Here is a 19,360-nt window from a genome sequence, read left to right on the forward strand (position 1 = left end):
CTATCTAAGAATTAAAGAAAGAGAGAAACAAACAAGATTCAGCCTTTTTCAGATATTGCACATTTGAGTTATAGCAAGTCAGTTGCAAAAATGTTTTTTAAAAGCGACAAATATGTTACATGCAAATTATCTAAGACTAACAAACAGACTGATATAATAATAATAATAATAATAATAATAATAATAATAATAATAATAATAATAATAATAATAATAATTAAGCCTTTATTAGTCCCACAATGGGGAAATTATTTTTCTGCATTTAACCCATCTCGGAGGAGCAGTGGGCTGCAATGAAGCGCCCGGGGAGCAACTTGGGGTTAGGTGTCTCGCTCAAGGACACCTCGGCATGTTGCCGGTAGAGGGGTTTGAACCACCAACCTTGTGGTTACGGGACAAGCGCTCTACCTCATGTGCCACAGCCGCCCATATATGTTATATATATATGTTGTGATACAGTATGTACATCTAAAAACTTTGGAATTTACTCTTTTAATATTATTATATTCCTTTATTGATCCCCATGGGGGAAATTCAATTCAATTAATATTGTGAAGTGAGTCAAAGTTACACTGTTACACAAGTGCCAAACTAGGGCTGGGCACTGTAGAAGAAATGATTATACCAATAATATATGTTTCCAACAAAAACAATGTACTTTCTGATACAGATGATAACCTATATGTATGAGATTAAATAGTATACACATAAACTGAGGTTTGATGCAATACACTGAATTCATGTATTACAGCTGTCAGAAAAAACTCATGTCAACATGACATTTTCATGTCCTCATGATTGGTTTCCACTTCAAGTTGATATACGGTAATACTGAATTCTCCCCCATCTCTATGTGGAACCATATGCAAACTTCTAGGGGAATCACTAAACGTGGGACTTGCTGACATAAAAATGAATGAATTTGAAGGAACTAAATATCACTATCTTATGGCTTCAAGAGTATCAATTGTCTCCTTCAAACTCATTTTGGAAGTTCTGCCAGACATAGGCGTGTTCCTCACAGGGTGAGACAAAAGTGATGTGTGTGTGTGATAAGAGGCGGCGCCATGGCAGTGGCAGGACACAACAATGAAGCCTCCTTACGCACACACACATGCACACTGATAAGCATCAGCTCCATCCCTCCGTCTGGCTCTGCCCTGCTGCCTCTCTCTGCTCTGAACCAGTTAAGGAAGAAACTGGAAACACAGAGGACACGGCTACAGACAGAAGAACTACCAATACAATTTTTGGCAGCGGGAAGGATGCTGATAGAGAAGAAGGAGAAAGAAAGCGTTGGATGTTGTAGTTTTAGTTTAACTGGTGAAAGTGGGGGCAAACATTTAACGTTTTTAAACCACTTTTAATTTACCACTGGTAAATTAGGTTTATTTATTTATTTACTGATAACAAACTAAACACTTAAAAAGTATTGAATTATTCAAATGGCACACTCTAATCTCGTAGAACAGCTACTGAGACGGATATTTCAATAATAAAACAAAACTAATCAAAACCCACATGGAAAAACAAGAACCAATAACTACGTTATGACTTCAATTTGGCCGACCCAATCGAGAAACAGCCACAGCTGATTGATGTTAGAGCCACCAAGCTGCTTTACTTCGCTGATGTTAGCACCACGGTAGCTGTTTGCTAACAACTAAACATAAATATCTTCATAAATACATTCATCTTCCGTAACCGCTTATCCAGTTAAGGGTCGCAGGGATGCTGGAGCCGATCTCAGCTGTCAAAGGGCGAAGGGTTCATAAATACATGTTTTATGTATATCTACTGACACATACATGAACAAACACAACTGACCGTGCTGGCTAACCCTACTGTCAATGGAGATGTTGCTAAGCTAGCTAACAATGTATACGGTCTATGTTTAAAACAGAAAATCACGGCTACGGAAAGTTAAAGTTACATCTCTTCTCTTATGGCAGGGTTTAAGACCTGTTTTGAAGGACATAACAGGACGGGCTATTTTAGGGCCCAGCCATTGGGGGCGCTGTTGGAGACTCGGCCGATTAGGGTCTACCGTTCTTTATGGGAGTGAATGAAAGCAGCATGATTCAGACTTTATTTTATCTGTTCAGGTTTGATGTGCTACACAGAGTGACAATTGATCCAATGTTTGCATTGCTGTGTGTGCGTCCAGAGAAATGTAAGTTATGATGTATATTTACTGGATGTACTGTTATTATTGTTCTCTTTATGATTCTGTTATTATGGTATGTATGAATAGCGGGAGAAAATACATTTACCATGGATTACAGCACAGAACGGTCCCTATGTTATGCAATGTTAATAAATATATGCCGGAAAGTTTGTTATCATTTTACCTTTTTTTGTACAAATTGCTGACAAGGATCCATATATTTTATTGAAAGCTCATTCATATGGCAGGCAAATTTCCTAGGTTATGTTATGCTCACTGTGACTAGGATACTTTCACTTTCGTTTGTTTCAAGTTTGGTTGTTAAAGCTAAGTTGTAAGTTATAGGATATATGCCGCTATTTAAGGCTATGGCATTTATTACAAATGAACTATTTTTAAGATTTACATTGTATTGTTTACCTTTTCAGAACCACACACATACACAGAGGCAAGTGTGTATTGGATTAAATTGCAGCAAACTGATCATCATTATTCACATCAAGACTTGGGGAACATAGGGAGAGCATTCTAGCAGATGCACACTTCGCGATTGTAACTGTGAGTAGCCAGCCTGTAAATATTGAGCCTCAGCAACAAGACCTATACTGCAGCCAGATGCCAATCAAGAAGTTGGTTTCACTTTTGGGGAGCTGTCCTGTTGTCCGTCTTTATACCTAATCTATTGTCCAACTAGTCTGTGTTCAGTTGAAAAGAAAACAATACGTGGAACAAATAAGGGTCAAACCATATCTAGGTTCATGTCTTTATTACAGTTGTGTGTGCTGCAAAGCACCTCTTGGTATGTGTTGAAAGGCAGAGTAAGGTGGAGAAAAAAAACATCCTATCAGATATATGAAACTATTTGTGACACACCTTTTTGTGACACATGCTGTACATATTTGTTGACACCCGAGTAAAAATAAGCCAGGAGTGGCTATCCGTCAGTGTGAGGGCAGATCAGATGAGTGAACTCTCTGTCACAAGACACAGCAGATAATGCCACAGACGCCACAGTCACTCCTCTATCTCTTTCATCAAACAAAAGGCAACAGGATATAATGTCACGCAATAAGTGATGGTTCCCTCACCCACACTGGCAGTAAATACCAGGCATAATCCACACACACACACACACACACACACACACGCACACGCACACGCACTCACAAGACCCATGTAACAGCATTATACTTGAGAGTAAAAGACATATTTTGAAGGGGAAATCCTCTCATCTGTGTGTGATTGGATTAGCCTAACATCGTAACCAGATTAAAGGAGACATGTAGAGGGACATCAAAATCTCTTGAAACTAAATCAATCGTTCTCGATGGCTGATAGACTTTACAGGCCTATTCAAACAATCACAGTCTATCTAATTACAGAATAAGGGCACAAAGCACACAACAATAGGAGGGAAAACAACATGGATGCAGCACACCGCTCACAGCACTGCATGGTGGGACATAGCAAAGCTGCTGAATGGCTGAAAGACGGTATACTTATAATCCACGTGGATGTGATTGTGCTGGTGTTAGACAACAGCAAAGAAAATCACTTCACCATTCACCATTCACTCTTATGACAGGTTGTCATAAGAGTACATGAAACAGTTGAGTAGGCAATAATATGCTCAGGAATTGAATATCTAAATTATAATTATAAATTATTGTTTTTCATACAACTTTTGTTTGTAAGTAGGTATGCTGCTAATGTATTATCAAGCAATTTTTATACATCATGACAAATTAGCCATTTTTTAAGGGTTGGTTGTGAGTGTACTCATTTGCCACACACAGATTTCACACACTCATTTTCATTGTTAAGTGGTAGCACAACTAAATAGCCCCAGTACTAGGACCTTGGTAAAATCATGTTGACTAATCAGCATTATACAACGCAAGAAGACTGAGATTTAAATAACAGAGTGAATAATAAGGTAATGATAGCAGAGAAGCTAAATTTTAGTTAGTTTGTGACCTAAATTCATATTTTTCGTCTGTGTTGCGATTTCAGCTGAGCATACTCCCTTTAGCTACAACCTATAAACAAGCCATACAAGCAAATCTCTCAATGGCCGCTCAGCTGGGAAAGCATTTGCAGGTAAGTATGTCATTTTGTATAACATTTCATGGAACGTTTGCAGTTTAACAAAGTCTTGGCACTATGTTGTTAAAATGCTGTTGCTCTTAAGCTTTGGAACTGCTGTAACAGCTTTCTTCGAGGTGACATTAACGTCCTATCTTTCAGACTGCTATCTGCTACAAGTGTTTTTTTTGAAAACGTGCTTTTTTGAAAATGTTTAGTGTTGAGTATGAATGTAGTTTTACCTAAACATGACTCAAACATGAAACACATAGACAGCACCACATTGTGATTAATGGGATACACCAACTTCAGAGAATGAGAGACTGCAGTAAGGTAGATGGAGTAGAATGAACTACGTCTAATTGAAACAGGTAGGAGAGTGATGAAATAGAAGAACCAAAGTTGTATCTATAGAGGATGTATTCAAATACAGCAGAGAGAAGCAAAGAAGATTCCTACCTGATCCTGTGTCAATGATGTTGGACTGCCCTCTACGATCAGCCACCAGCCGTGATGAGCCAGGCATGCTGACTGGCTCTGAACGTACCGGCTGGATCCTGCACACATTCAATATCGGTACATTACTACACACATATGGTAACATCTAAGGGCCTCAGATGCTTGTTTGACTGGATCTGGTTCAAGGAACCCATGGAGGAGATGTGAGGCGTTTTGGTGCTGTCATGTTGGCAACGGGATGAGATTTTGGCATTGGAAACGTTCTAGTTTCCAGTTGTAGTCTGAATGGTATTGACTAATCAAGTTCGAGCATGCTTTGGTTGAATGCTGGTAAACAGTCTGTTTGGAGAGCAAAAAGGCAGAACGCATTGGTCAAAATGCAATCTCGGAACCCATCTGCTATTGTCTCAAGATATACATAATTACACTCTAGTGTAAAACTGCCTACACTAGAGTAACAATTGTGGTGGAATATATGATTATAAGGATAATATTATTATACATGCTGTTGTTAAGATAATTTCTGGTAAATTAGAGTCACCAACCTTTTTGTTAAACAGAAACATGTATGTTTCTTTCGCAAACCGTCTTTGCAATATTTCTTTTATTTAGAGTGATGAAATAGTGTGTATTCGTACATCAAAATGTATCCTAATGATTGTCTAAACCCAGATTTTTACTACAGGGTGGATTTATTTTTGATAGTTTCAAAGTACCTCAGGCTGTGTAGGTCCAGGTCGTCTGTGTCAAAGTCCAACAGGGGCTGTTGGACATCAGTGGGGCCCTGGGACTGAAGGACTGAGGAGGACGAGGAGATGACTGTGGTCTGTCCTGAAGGGTGAAGGGTCTTGAACTGGAACTGGGGGCCCATCCACAGCCGCCGATGAGGCCCTGTATGGGTCACAATTTCCACCTGAGAATACAATGGTAAAGGTTAGTGAGGAGAGAAGAGAAACATTTATAGTCTTCCAAAAACTCCCAACCAAGATCTTTGAGCAATGCACATTTTTCACAGTGTTTCTTAAAGCGAAATGCTTATACCAGCATGCTAGCATACTCACATATGTCAATATTAACATGCTGATGTTTAGCAGCATAAGTTTACCTTGTTAACCATCTTAGTTTAGGTTGTTGGTGTTTGCTAAATAGTACTGAACAGGTCTTAGGTTAGTATGTTAACAAATGCTAAATAGCACTACACACTCAGTACGGCTGTTTTAATGGCAATTTCATGTATCAAATTTCATGGTAATACATCCCATTGTTGTTGACATTTCACTCAAAACCACATAAGGCAACAAATTGGTGGTGCTAGAGGTAAAGTCAAGCGATCAACAAGGTGACCAGACCAGACCAATGAGCAAAACGACTGTATCTCTGTTAAACATACTTTTCCTCTAATAATCAAGGAAATAAGGATCCTATACAGTACTCACTTGAACTCTGTTACATGACATCCAACTAAAAGCTTGCTGTACTCTTGCACCACTGAAAAGTCTGAGGATGTTGTCAGAAGTTGTCAAAGTCTTGTGTGTGTTGGGAGTGCTGGTGGCATGATGGGAAGCCTTCCCAGAGGGTTAATAGAAGTGTGACACTAGCAACAGTATGGCAGCAAGGCTGAGGTGAGGTCTACTGGGAGAATAAGTCGGCGCTGGCATTGCAGGTGGTCCACGAGCGCCTTAGCTGAGTGGCACTCATGCTGGCTCAAAATAGGATAAGAGGGATACGCAGTGGGTGACTCAAACTTCAAATTACTATCTGCTCCATTCTCCATCTCTTCTTTGCCTTGAATTTCTTCACTAACCATCTTCTGCTTTACAATCCCACTTTTCACTGCTCTCCCACACTAACTCTGACTTTTCAACTCCCTGCAGCACTTAAAATGCCACTTGGTGTCTCACTGTTCACATTTCATTATCTTTACTTCGTACGTGTTAGTCTCTTACCTCAGCCAAGACTTTACCTCACAGTCTCACTCCATCTCTGGCTACCAGGTGCCGACATCTCAGACAAGAGTGACAGTTTACACTCTCTTAATTCCTCTGGGTCTATACACATGTATGCATATACAGGCTTGGATGTAGGAGGTCGTTCACAGCTGTGCAAATTAGGCCACAGGAGGAAGTAGGAGGGTTGTCACTTTGTGTGTGTGTGTGTGTCTGCTTTGCCCAGTTAACACCATCAATGTCACGCCCAGTAGCATAACTGAACAGCTGCAATTGGGCTATATTTGCAGTAGGATAGAAGTCCCAGATGTTACAATCCAGTCTCAACCCCAAGCTGAGAGGTACAATGACTATAGAGGTCTTTGCGTGCTTCAAATGAATTAGGTTGTACGGCTTGTCGTCTGACAAAAGTGTCCGGTTTCGGAAGGAGAAACTCAAATGTGGGGTACAAAAGACAGCACACAAAAAATGAATGTCTTACTTATGGCTATGTCTGATCTGGCAATTTCAGATGTTGTTAAATAATCTGAAAAGCACTCACTCACTATGTCTTTAGGCTGTGGCAGCATGTATTAGGGCTGTAATATGTATAGTAAGCAATACACAATCTGTTGTTAATGCAGTCTAAGAATGGGCATGTTTTCAAACAGGTCATACCATCCGGAGATTCTTGTTATACCAAATCATAACTTGCTACACTAGACACGAGTGTCACAACTGATTCCATGCCTCATATTATTCCTACAACCTCCCTCAACAACGATCATCACTACATTTTTGGGAGGTATCTCATATCTTTGGTGAAACTGGAATTATTTGTTAAAGTGTATTTAAAGTCCCTCTGTATGCCCAATTGAAATTTGTCTGGTGTCCTTCACTGTGTTCAATATTCATTTGTTAATCGACCTGTATTATGGCTTATCTTTTTTGATATTCAAACACTGATATGCAGCAGCACAAGCTATCAATTTGCTTGGTTATCAAAAAATAAAAGTATTTGGTATCTAATACTTTACAAATTGACAATGAAGGGACAAATACTGACGTGCCGTCATCATGCACAGTGCCCTAGAAGGCATGTATTAGGGCAGAATATGACCCATTCTACCATCCATCAAATGCCACAAGCTACATCACACACTTTCCAGCACATCAAAATTGACAGATGAGATGTAGAGACCTGAGGAGCACTGGAGGTATAAGTAAAGGAGGTTTTGTTGTCCACTGACAGCCAGCTGAAGAGCAACTAACAATGACAGACAGCAAATGGCAAAATGTCAAAGCAAGCTGAAGCACTGATATGGATGAAAACCTCACATTTCATTAGGGGATAGCCAATCAATCTTAAATCCTAACTCAACACCAAAATGCCTGCTGATAATCTAATAAAGGCCACTGATATGATACAATGAAATCCACAAGGCAGTATTCAGACTCTAATTCAACTCAGCATATATGTATTCAGCATTTCTCAATCCACCAAGCTCTAATGATATGCCATGGTTTTTCCAAAACATTTGGAAGGATTGGAAAACTAGTCTGAAATGTTTCAGAGGAGCTGGTACCACACCATATAAGGTACATGCTAAGGTATAAAGAGCTGTACTGTAACATCTCCAACCACTGAGGAATACATCACTACCACTGCTCTGGCAGGAAGTCGCCAAAAATCTAGGTTAGTGCAATGGATAGTTTTGCTCCTGGCAAGCTATCATGGCTGATATGGACGAAGGCCTCTGCAAGCTAAGTGGGGTGCATTTTAACAAATCAATTATGCATGCAGTGGAATTATTGATGGTGAAAATGTAGTGGGTTACCTGCCGACATCAGAGATGAGTGCATTGAGGGTTAACCAAGCTGAAAAGGCCAGGGTATGTGTTCTGGATCTTCTTAACATGGCCTGAACAAATACCGTGAACATTTCAGCACAATGTAGGATGTGGTATGTGATAAGGAAGAGGCAACATAGTATTCAGCCTTATTTGAACTGAGCAAGAAGAGTACTATGATTCCAAAGAATTAAGATCGAAATACTTACACAGATATTTGGAGTGCTAATTCTGAATTTTATAACAGCAGGCATACTGTTCACTTGGGATGGGAGGATGTCCCTACCACAATGCACTTTTGCCTTCCAAAATGTATGCCAAACTGCAATCATTGCAGTTTGGCCACTTGGGGCAAAACCACCTTATGACACCTTATGACAAACTCATAAGGTGGTTGGCTCGTGTGTGTTAAAAACAGTAGCCCATTCACACATCCAGCAGACAAAGAGCAATATAAGCATTAATTTTGATAAATGTAAGCCTGATATTCCCTTTCCTTTTATTTCTGTTTTGGTCTCCACCAGCTCCTCAGTAAAATATCTGGCTCTATAGCTGCTAAATGCTCCACTATGTTCACCAGCTCATCTCTTAATTTGTCTGCCTGCTATTTGGTGTTGGGAAGACAGTTCCCAGTGGGTTTACCAGAGCTTTTCCTGCAAACAGCTTCTGCTGCAGTTGGAAACAGCTGTAATGAGAGAGGAGTTAGGGCCAGAAAAAGAGGCTGAAAAGGGTTAAAAAACCTGTAGAATTGAGGAAAACTGAGATGATGATAACAATCTGTGGGTTCATCACTGCAAACTACCCATTTTCCTAATACACTTTTTGATCTTCATTTATGTAAAATATTGATTAGAGCAGCTTTAATCTTAAACAGCAAACATTTCCCCAGGAATTGGAGCAGGGTAAGGACCTGCAAAAAAAACAGTTGTTTGCTTCAGAAGTCTCAAAGTTAACGTTTTGAATTACATTTTTGGCCCAAATTAGGAATTCTCTACCCAGCTGTCATAATCCAGATGGGTTTATACCTTAATGCCATGTGGATGTACCTATCTCAGCAAGAAGCCTTGTTGCCTTAAATGAACACCCAACTTTTAGAAACACTCTGATCAATGGCTACTCACATTTAGTGCTCATTATTCACACATACATGTGGCGTTGTGCTCAGCCCTCATTATACCACTCTTTGACTTCCTGTTGGACCCTAAAAAATAACTATATAAATAGTTTACTAGGACAACACTTTGTGGTGGTACCAGTTGGGTGACTTTAACAACATAAGTAAACAAACACGCAAACAAGAACAATGGCAAGTGCACGGCCAAGGACAGGAGGGCTCTACAGTGAGAGATTAAAACTGCCAAGAACATAATTGGTACCACTCTACCAATCATCAGTAATATTGGTGAGGTGAGGTGCCTGCGCAGAGCCTAAAGGATATTAAAAGACTCTACCCATCCCAACCATAGCCTGTTCACCCTGCTGCAGTCTGGCAAGAGATACAGAAATATTCACTGTCGGATCACCAACCTACAGAACAGCTTCTTTGCTCACGCTGTGAGACTCCTTAACTCGTACTCCGTACTCCATCATATATAAATGTATATATGTTGTTCATCCTGTGTAGCATAAAGGGACTACACCTTGCATTTTGTTGGGCAACCCTGTTTTGTAGAATAACAATAAAATTAAGTATGAGCCTTGATATTAAAAAAAAGGGTGATCACAGTTACAGTTAAACTCTCAATAATTTCTTACAAAATCAGAAGAATTTTTTTAAGATATGAGACCACAGCAACCGAAATGGTCGGGGATGGTCAATCATTTGTCTGCTTGACACAGACGAACTCAATGTAACTGTTATGTTGGTTAAGGTAGAGGTCTGACCTGAGAGAGCCACTCCTCATCCTCCTGACCACTGTGGTCCGACGCCAGGCTGTCTGACGACTCATGACGGGTGATCGGACCTGGACATCCTGGGGGCATCGCTGAGAAAACACACACACAGACACACACACATGATTATATGATGACATGACAATAATGACATTTGATATTTTTGAATATGTCCAAATGTCCAATATCGTCATCATTTTCAAACAGAATTTGAAAGTTTTCAAACAGAATTTGAAAGTTTTCAACATCTCTAAAATTAAAGTTTAATTCTAACATGATTATCTTACAAAGTGCAAAGCCCACCAACATTATAAATATGACACTAATGCAGGCGTCACAGAGGAATATCAGAAAGTTGAATTTGACTGTGGAGTCAAAGAAGGGCAGTGAATCACATATTGCCATTAACTATTTACATACATTAGCCTGTGAAGGAAAATGATTACTGACAACTGGTGTATAAGTGTGTTAGAGCCATATGGGTATGACTGATATGGACTTTGACAGCCAATACCAATATATGTAGGTTGAAGTCAGTCCCAGCAGTTATTTTGTGCTCAAATATCAGGACTTATATGTGACAACTGACTGGACCAGATCTAATTTTTAATGCCGTGGGTAGATATGCCATTTTATAAGATCTAAAACCGTGGAGTAAAAGAGAACAAAACTCCCATGTTTCTCTGTCTCTCATATGGGAATATGGGTGTGTGACAGTGTGTTTTAAAAATAAAGTGTAAAGTACAGTGTGTGAGACAGAAACTGTGTGGTGTGTGTGTGTGTGTGTGTGTGTGTGTGTGTGTGTGTGTGTGTGTGTGTGTGTGTGTGTGTGTGTGTGTGTGTGTGTGTGTGTTAAAAGAGAGAGATGGAGTGGCAGAGAGACCCAGAGACAGATGGGCTCTCGCTGGCTTGAAAAAGCAGGCGTGAAGAATGAGGCCTAATGTGTAGAATCAGTCCTTTCTCTGTCTCTGGAATGGGGTTTGTTTAACACAGGAATGGCTAATAAACTTGTCAAGTCCACATCTGGAGCACAGGAGGCACTCCTGTTTTTGTCCACACACACACACACACACACACACACACACACACACACACACACACACACACACACACACACACACACACACACACACACACACACACACACACACACACACACACACACACACACACACACACATACATACAGTCTCACACACGTGCCAGGTGTTCATACACCCCTGAAGGAGGTAGTTTGGGGTTTGACACTTTGTCACACCAACAGCCATCCCCACCTCATGCTGACACACACTTTTCCCTTATAAAGAATGAGGTCTTACACCTGCTTCTGAAGTAGTGATTGCTGCATTTTTTAGACTTCGTAAAAGGTTAGTTTAATTTGTCTATCGATAGGTCTGCCTCCACTACAATAACAAATTAAGTGGTAAATGGAAATCAGTTTGTGGTCCTCACAGCACTGAGAAAATGTTGGGTAAAGTTCAATAGCAAAATCTCACAGGGACTATTTCTTTGGAAAAATGGATGTGATTTTTTTCTTTGTGATTTTGGAGAGAAGAGAGAGGGACAGAGAAGGCTCATCATGTCATTTTAAAATGGAAGAGAGAAGAACAAAGACTGTTGTGTTGTGTTACTTCTTAAACTAAATCACAACTCACCTAGCTCTTACCCCTGCCCTTACTCCCACTGCCTCCCTTTCTCTCTCTTTCTATCTCTCTGTCCCAGACCCTTGGGGCCAATAACTGTTCCCTAACTAATTATTGATGTTCTGAAGCAGTTGGTGGACTGGCTGGATCAGGTTTCCACTGGGGAGGGGGCTTGCAATGGCCAGAGTCACAGCCAGGCTCGGGAGCTAGTGGTCATCCTTTCGGGTCAAGCAGAGACACAACCCTTCTTGTTTTATGTGTGTTCGTGCATATGTTTGTGTATGTGTGTGTGCGTGTGTGTGTGTGTGTGTGTGTGTGTGTGTGTGTGTGTGTGTGTGTGTGTGTGTGTGTGTGTGTGTGTGTGTGTGTGTGTGCATGTCAGGAGCCAGACTGACCCATGCAGTTACAGTCATATCTACCCATCTTAGTGTCCGGATGGCAGACACTTGGCCTTCTGCTTTAACAATGCTCATTACTTGCTCTTAAGAGACAGAACATCAATGCAATTTCACAGACAACATCTTGTAAGTGCAAACTTATTGCACTGCACTCAAGAAAGCAGTCTGAATGCACAGTAGAAATGGCCATGTGTTGATAGGTTCAGTAATATATATTGTTGTTCAATGTCCAAAGGAACTCGGAATTAGCATGGCATGATTGGTAAATTATACACTATACAAGAAATGTGTGCTAGTATGTGTTCTTCAATTGCTTGCAGAAGATGAGCTCTTTTGCCGAAACTATTGATTTTCAAAGAAAATAAGGAAATGACTACATTATTATTAGACATGGTTCTGACCAGCAAAGGCAGAAAAATACAATTAAAATGATCAATCAGCCATGATTCACAACCTATGTGGTTATGATGGTTGATATCAAAGATAGGCTTAAACTTTATTCAGAAAATATGATGTACAGACAACTTTCTCGTTAACGAGTAGGATAATTGCTTTGTTTTTGGTCTGTTTCTTTAATAACCACCCTGATGATTATAAGCTTGCATAACCACATAAGTAGAACAAAAAATCCTTGCTACATTGCAGAGGATTTGATTTGTTGATTTATTGACTGTGGAGTGAGTGGTGTTTTGCTGTGCTGAAGGCTGGTAGCCAGTGGCCTGTTAGCCAAAGCAGTGGAGCAGGGAGTCAGAACAAGAACAAAGGCTGCCTAGGTATTGATGTAGTCCGACCTCACGTGGCCTTGGGCCAGGGGCCGGACAGTCCGATCTCCAGGACTAGATAAGGGGCTAACAATCTGATAGATCAGGGGAGAGCTGGCTGCACAGTGGACAGAGGATAGCCGGCCTGTCTGGGCCGGCCGCTCTGTTCACCTTTATCTCTTTCATTGGTTTTCCTTAAAGATTCATTTTGTCCGTCTTGTATTTTTCCTCTCTCTACTTTGACCCGTCACACTTGGCTGCCAGACATTTCACTTGCTAGGCTCCCTGTCGACTGCTCCACCTGTCTTTCTTCTCACTTTCTTCTCTTCTCGCTTTCCCCTTTCGAGTAGTACTCTGGCAGATAGGTGCTGGCACACTGACAGACTGGGATAGCTTAGTCATTATATATCATTCAAGGCGTATTTGACTGACAGTTCCTTCATTCAGCCAGCGCTACACTTACCCCATCCTTTCTCTGCCTCTCTTTGATTACTGACCCAGTCATGGCGCCATGGTTTCTCTTTACCAAACGCCTGATGCTCCAAGGCCTTCACTCTGGCCCCTCTCTCGGAGCAATTAGATCTATTGACTAGGCTACTGTGGCTGGCTTGTCATGGGCCTCAAAGTCCCAAGAGAGCAGCCGAGCCAACCAGTCAGTCAGTCTCCACAATTAGCACATTATATGACAGGTAGGGAGGGGAGGGCCGCAGCCAAAAAGTGTAGCCTCTGTTGCTGCTGTCATTGCCAGGCTCAAAGGAGCCAGCCAGATATCCAGGTGGTAAATTATTCACCCGTTTGTTTGCTTCAGAGCAACTCTGCAGCGAGGGGAAAGAGGTGTTGGAAAACATACTGCGGGCAGCGAGGTAAATATCACACTGAAAAAAAATCACTCCGAAGTCTGAATGTAGCTAATGGGGATGTGAAAACCTAACATTCATCAAAGTATTGTCACTGTTATGATAGGGATTAGAGTAGTTGTTCTGTTATTACTCAGCTCTAACACCTCAGGCCAATAAGAAAAAAAAGACCCATTCACATACTTGCCGAATAGACAAATGAGGACTTTTGGAGACAAAGACAGGAATCCTGTGATTCAACCTCAGCTATGACTAAAGGATTCCCCAAACACTAAAAACTTGGCTCCAGACTGCTTTTATAAGCCAGATCACACCACAGCATCTCCTCTATTTGCAAGTATACTGTATAATGTGTGTCTCTTTCTTCCTTATCTCTCCGGGGCAGTGCTGCACGTTGCTGTCCTCTGCGAGGCTGAGTGCTGCCAGTAGCTGCTACAGATGGACAGGTGGAGATAGTGACCATGAAGTGGCGCCACTGCTGCCTTTTATCATCCCGTCCTGGAGGCTCCGGTCTGGCCTGACCCTGGCCCTTCCTCTCCCCTTTCTATTCCTTTCCCTGCATACTGCATTTTTAATCAGCCTGGGTCATCCAATATAGAGCCACGAGACCAAAAACCATGGCCTGCCAATCAAGCACTGCCACCTCTCCACCTTGTGTCACTTTTTTAGAGACAAAATCAGTTTGTTAGGCAATTAGTTATGGGGGATACTTATCTAGATTCCTTACCCTCATTCTTTGACTCTTTCACTACTTCTGTTTCTGAAAGATAACTTATTTTGCCTTTATTTGATAGTGATATTGAGGAAAGGGGAGAGAGGGGGCGACCTGCAGCCGCTGTTACATTGGTGCAGGCTCTACTAGGTGAGCTACCGGGTCGCCCCAGCGCTTCTGTTTCTTGTCTAAAAGTAAAAACCTTCTTGTCTCATTTCCTCTGACGCTACTTGTTCTCCGTTGTGATAGTTGTACTGGCAATGTAAATCAGACCTAGATGGCACAATTTGTTCTGCAAGTAAGAACTGTTCGGCTTTTCAGTTTCATCTGCAGCAGCATGATGCAGACGCTCAGCGAGAGGCAACTGGACAAGGGGTGTACGGCTTTGCTGTTATTCATCCTAAGGTCAAATCGTCTCTTTCTCCTCGATCACTTCTCTGTTGTGCTGCCAAGCCCTGGAGGAAACGGCAGAAGAGAGTCTGGCAAGGAGACACATGCTGAGAAAGAGGATGTGGAGAGTTTGTGCAAAGCGCAGAAGTGGAAGGTTGCACTACAAAAGCAACTCGGCCGGTGTTGGTGGTGTCTAGGTTGCTGACCCGAAGAGAAAATGGCAGGAGCACACGAAGTGGGTAGAGGACTGAACAATTATGTTTATAGCTTCATGACTTCGCATTGGTTCACACTTGGTTGGTTTGGGGAATGAAGTGACGTGGCAGTGTAATCTGGCTATTGTTAATTGGATGTAAATGTTAATGCAATGAATCGCTCTCATTATGCAGCCAGTTCCACTACCCATGCTGGCAGAGAGAATGGTGGAATAAGCTGAGGCGCATGCCCGTCACTCCGACGTGTCCTCATTGCGCTGACACTAGGAGAGACCATTAGCACTAATTTGAGAAAATATCCTACCAGTTAGACCTGGAGCACTGCAGAAGTCAGCGGAGACGAGTAGAGAGATTAGGGTAAACGCAGCTACCACTTGCCCTGGAGCAGCCGCATGAGCTAATTACAGATTTTGTGTGTTTATAATTATGGAGTGAGCTCAAAACGCCATCCTGTTCAAGGGGGTGGATTGATTCAGTGTGTGGCCATCCGTGTGCGCTCTGCACTTTTGTGAATTGGCCTTTCAGAGGGCAACCTAAAGAGCTCACTTCTCTGTACTTGTTATTGAATTAGAGAGAGTTTAGGGTGTCAGCTAATTGGTCTGAGTGCGGCATCTTTAAACATTGTGTTTGCTTGCCCTGAGGCCGGCATGTAGTGTGGCCGGCAAATGAAGGATTCAAGGTGAAGCACCAAACAGAAGAACAGGAATGACTTCCGACAGGGCTCAGAAGATATGAAATAGAAGAAATGGTGAGAGTATCTTTCACCAAAGTTTTTGAGAAAGGACATGTTATGGCGGCTGACTGGAGAAGTCTCTTCTCAGCATGTGGTACCAACAAGAGACTGAGAACTGGCTTTCAACACAGTCAACAGGGAAAATAAGCAGGGGGTGGGGGTCACCCCCTTGACTAATGGTCCATACAGTACATACAGAAAAGAACACGGCTGCTTTAGCCTGTGTAACCAAAACATACACAGACCTATATGTTAAAGGTAATTAGATGGGTAAGTGTTATAAACCACATGTATTGCATGGCATCATGCCATCGGTATTTAAACTCCCTTTTGAAGCAAATCAATATTTTTGCAAAAAATACTACTATTAAAAATAGTTGGTTTTACAATAAAAAGAAAAAAGCTGATGCTTCGCATAGCTTTTTGGCATTAACAGTCAATTAAACATTTTGAAATCAATGGGAGTAATGTCAGCAAATGAACACAAAAGAAAAGGCAGAGGGAAATCTCCATACTGAAAGAATATTTAGTGGTATTCAATGGTTGATTTATCAAAAAATATATTTTTTTTCCTACACTGTCCATACTTCTTTAAATATGCATTCACATTCTTCCGGATGATCTTAAAGCCACTAAATGTGGGATTGTTTGGGGATGATAGCATCTTTCAAATAATGTTGATAATTTTGTTTAGCAAAAAAACATTTGACGTGAGAACTGGGGCAGACTTTGTGATTTTCAGTGACCCCAGTTCTTGGGGTTGGGAGTAGCAGCATGCTAGCTTGACTTGCCAGACCTCTCAGTTAATTTTCAATCTCAAGGGCCGTTATCAATGGCCGTATAGGCCAAGATAGCTCTGGACGCAACTGGATAGAGCTTTAACCAATTTCATCAACTAACATGTAACCTAGCACTGATCGACAGTAAATGCTCTGGCATAGAGTGTTTACGATTTGGTCTGGCGATGTAAGGCTCAATTTGAGCTGCCTGAAGCAAATCTGCATTGATTTGCATTAGCCTCCACTGCTTCTGCTGACTTAGAATATACATATTTATACATTAACATATAATGCCTGAAATGTTACTTTACTTTCTATTTGAACACAACTTGATACTGTAAATAGGATTGTTTGTGTAAAGCAATGAACACATGAAAAAAAAAATGTTTAGGACTTACCAGCCAGAAGATACTGATAGTACTGCACCAGGTCTGAGGCCAACACCAAGGGGTGGTTTGAGTTGAAGGGTGGCTGCAGCTCATTCCATTGTGGAGTCCTGCTCCAAAAGACAAATCAACTATGAGACTGACTGTATAAGAGGCACTTTTTCAAGATAAAAAGTGGTTGACAAAGTGTTACCTGGCTAGAGTCCAGCAGGCCCTTGGACAGGTGCTGAGCTCCAGAGGTGTGTCATCACTAGTTTTTTGAGCAGTGCTAATTGGCCTAGGCTCCAGGACATGTTCCACTAAGTTACCATAGCAACTGAGGATGTACAGTGAGTCGACAACCGACTGCCTGGCCTGATCTATGAAGGGGAAGCGAAATTAGACAATGATAAAACAATACTGCTTCAGCCGCAACTTAAAATGATTATCAAAACATGCATTACTAATAATGAGTGAGATAAAAAGTAGACAGTTAAACAATTGTCAAGATGTTGTATCCATATGAAATTTAGTATTCACTTTTGTGAATTTGTTTGGATTTGTTTGGACTTTGCCAGGATATTCAGCCTTGTGCAAGAACCACTTGTACAACAAATTTGTTCTTAAGTGGCTTGTACTAGCAATTTACGAGGACTTTGCCGCACTAACCAATTTGAATCAGGTAGGAACACACTTTACTAATTGGCAAATGCTTTTGTTCACAATTAATTTAGAGTTTGAAAACCTCATAAAAATTACACTTCATAATTATGTTGACATCATCCTGTTTGACTCTGCAACTCTAATTATAGGTTCATATTACTCTAAATTAATTAATATAGCCTGACAAGCTGATATATAACCTGACAATATCAACTTGAATTTTAATTGCTATTAATTATATTTTATAACACTACAATATCAATTTAAACATCTCGAACTGCAAATAGGCTTTAATTATTTGATCCTCATTGAGAGCACTCGTTATTTCCCCACATTCTTTGGATTTAGCAAGCCCCTAATTCTGCTGCTGACACATTTTCAGACTATCCTTCCTATGAATCCCTGAAGGAAGGACTTCAATATAGAACATGTGGGGCAGGATTCTTAGCCTAATGTAGTAATATCTGGGCGTTAATTATTTTAATATAAATTTCTCATGAACGCAATATCATTTTCGCACAGGTGACATTTATCTTGTTTTCACCGGCCATTTGGTCAATTATCTCAAGTTAGGCGGGTTTGCTTAATCTGAAGTGGCACACTCATGTTTTTGCGTGAGGTCAATTGACTAGAAAAATCCAAAAAGCATCCAAGCCATGGTCTTACCTTTCTCTCTTTTCATGGTAGGGTTGGTAATGAACCAGGAGCGAGAGGAGGCAAAGATGGCGGCCACACAGAACTCTCCTCCACTGGACTTGCTTGGGGAGATCTGAGGGGGCGGCTTAGCTTTGCTTCAGGAGGGAGAACAACGTTGACACTAGTTAGAAATTGTACTGCAGAATCTGGTCTCAAAGGTGCTCTGTGTGGTATTTAAAGACTTTATTATATCAAACCCAAATTACTTGTGATTGAGCAGTTTATTAAATCTTGTAACCAAATGAGCAAATAGAGAAAGAATTTGAAGATTCCATATACAAAAATTACCTTTTTGTCAGAATTAAGAACACATTTCCCATAAACCACAAGACAAAATTTTCCTTCCAAAATTGGTGGCACAAATTTGAACTACTTGAAATACCTAGCACCTTTGAGACCAAAATCTATAAGTGTTTGTTCCATGAATGATAACCAGAATCTGATTTAGATGAAGTGATGATTTCAACAGCAAACACAAGACATGTAACACCTTGGTGGCAGGTATATTAAAATTACACAGCGGCATCTATGGACGATAAACATAAACTTTAAGCGCTTTGCATGCAAGGGGCTAAGCAAGGGAAATTGAAAACAAATAAAAAATTGACCTTAGTAGGAGAAAATGGGAAAATTAATTTAGCTCTGACACAAATGTATATTTATGACATATTCAGAATAAAAGTAAGCCAATTGATTGGCTTGGCGGGTCCAAACTGTACAAATTTCGACACTGCACTTCTCCCCAACTGTGAAGTAGACCACTGTGCAG

The 19,360-nt window shown here is 40.9% G+C and overlaps 1 protein-coding gene across 4 annotated transcripts in view; it reads right to left on the reverse strand.

Annotated features, from left to right (window-relative positions):
* Positions 1 to 19,360, reverse strand: part of bcas3 (BCAS3 microtubule associated cell migration factor) — a 330,904-nt gene that overhangs the window by 203,045 nt on the left and 108,499 nt on the right. For all 4 annotated transcript variants that reach the window (XM_054596895.1, XM_054596893.1, XM_054596894.1 and 1 more), the window contains 6 exons: positions 18,562 to 18,686; positions 17,447 to 17,612; positions 17,266 to 17,363; positions 10,371 to 10,471; positions 5,428 to 5,624; positions 4,712 to 4,809 (listed from right to left, as the gene is read on the reverse strand). In XM_054596895.1, coding sequence (XP_054452870.1) covers positions 4,712 to 4,809; positions 5,428 to 5,624; positions 10,371 to 10,471; positions 17,266 to 17,363; positions 17,447 to 17,612; positions 18,562 to 18,686 — 785 coding nt within the window. The remainder of the gene's footprint in view (positions 1 to 4,711; positions 4,810 to 5,427; positions 5,625 to 10,370; positions 10,472 to 17,265; positions 17,364 to 17,446; positions 17,613 to 18,561; positions 18,687 to 19,360) is intronic.

Source organism: Anoplopoma fimbria, chromosome 1 (genome assembly GCF_027596085.1).
Source record: "Anoplopoma fimbria isolate UVic2021 breed Golden Eagle Sablefish chromosome 1, Afim_UVic_2022, whole genome shotgun sequence".
NCBI lineage: Eukaryota > Metazoa > Chordata > Actinopteri > Perciformes > Anoplopomatidae > Anoplopoma > Anoplopoma fimbria.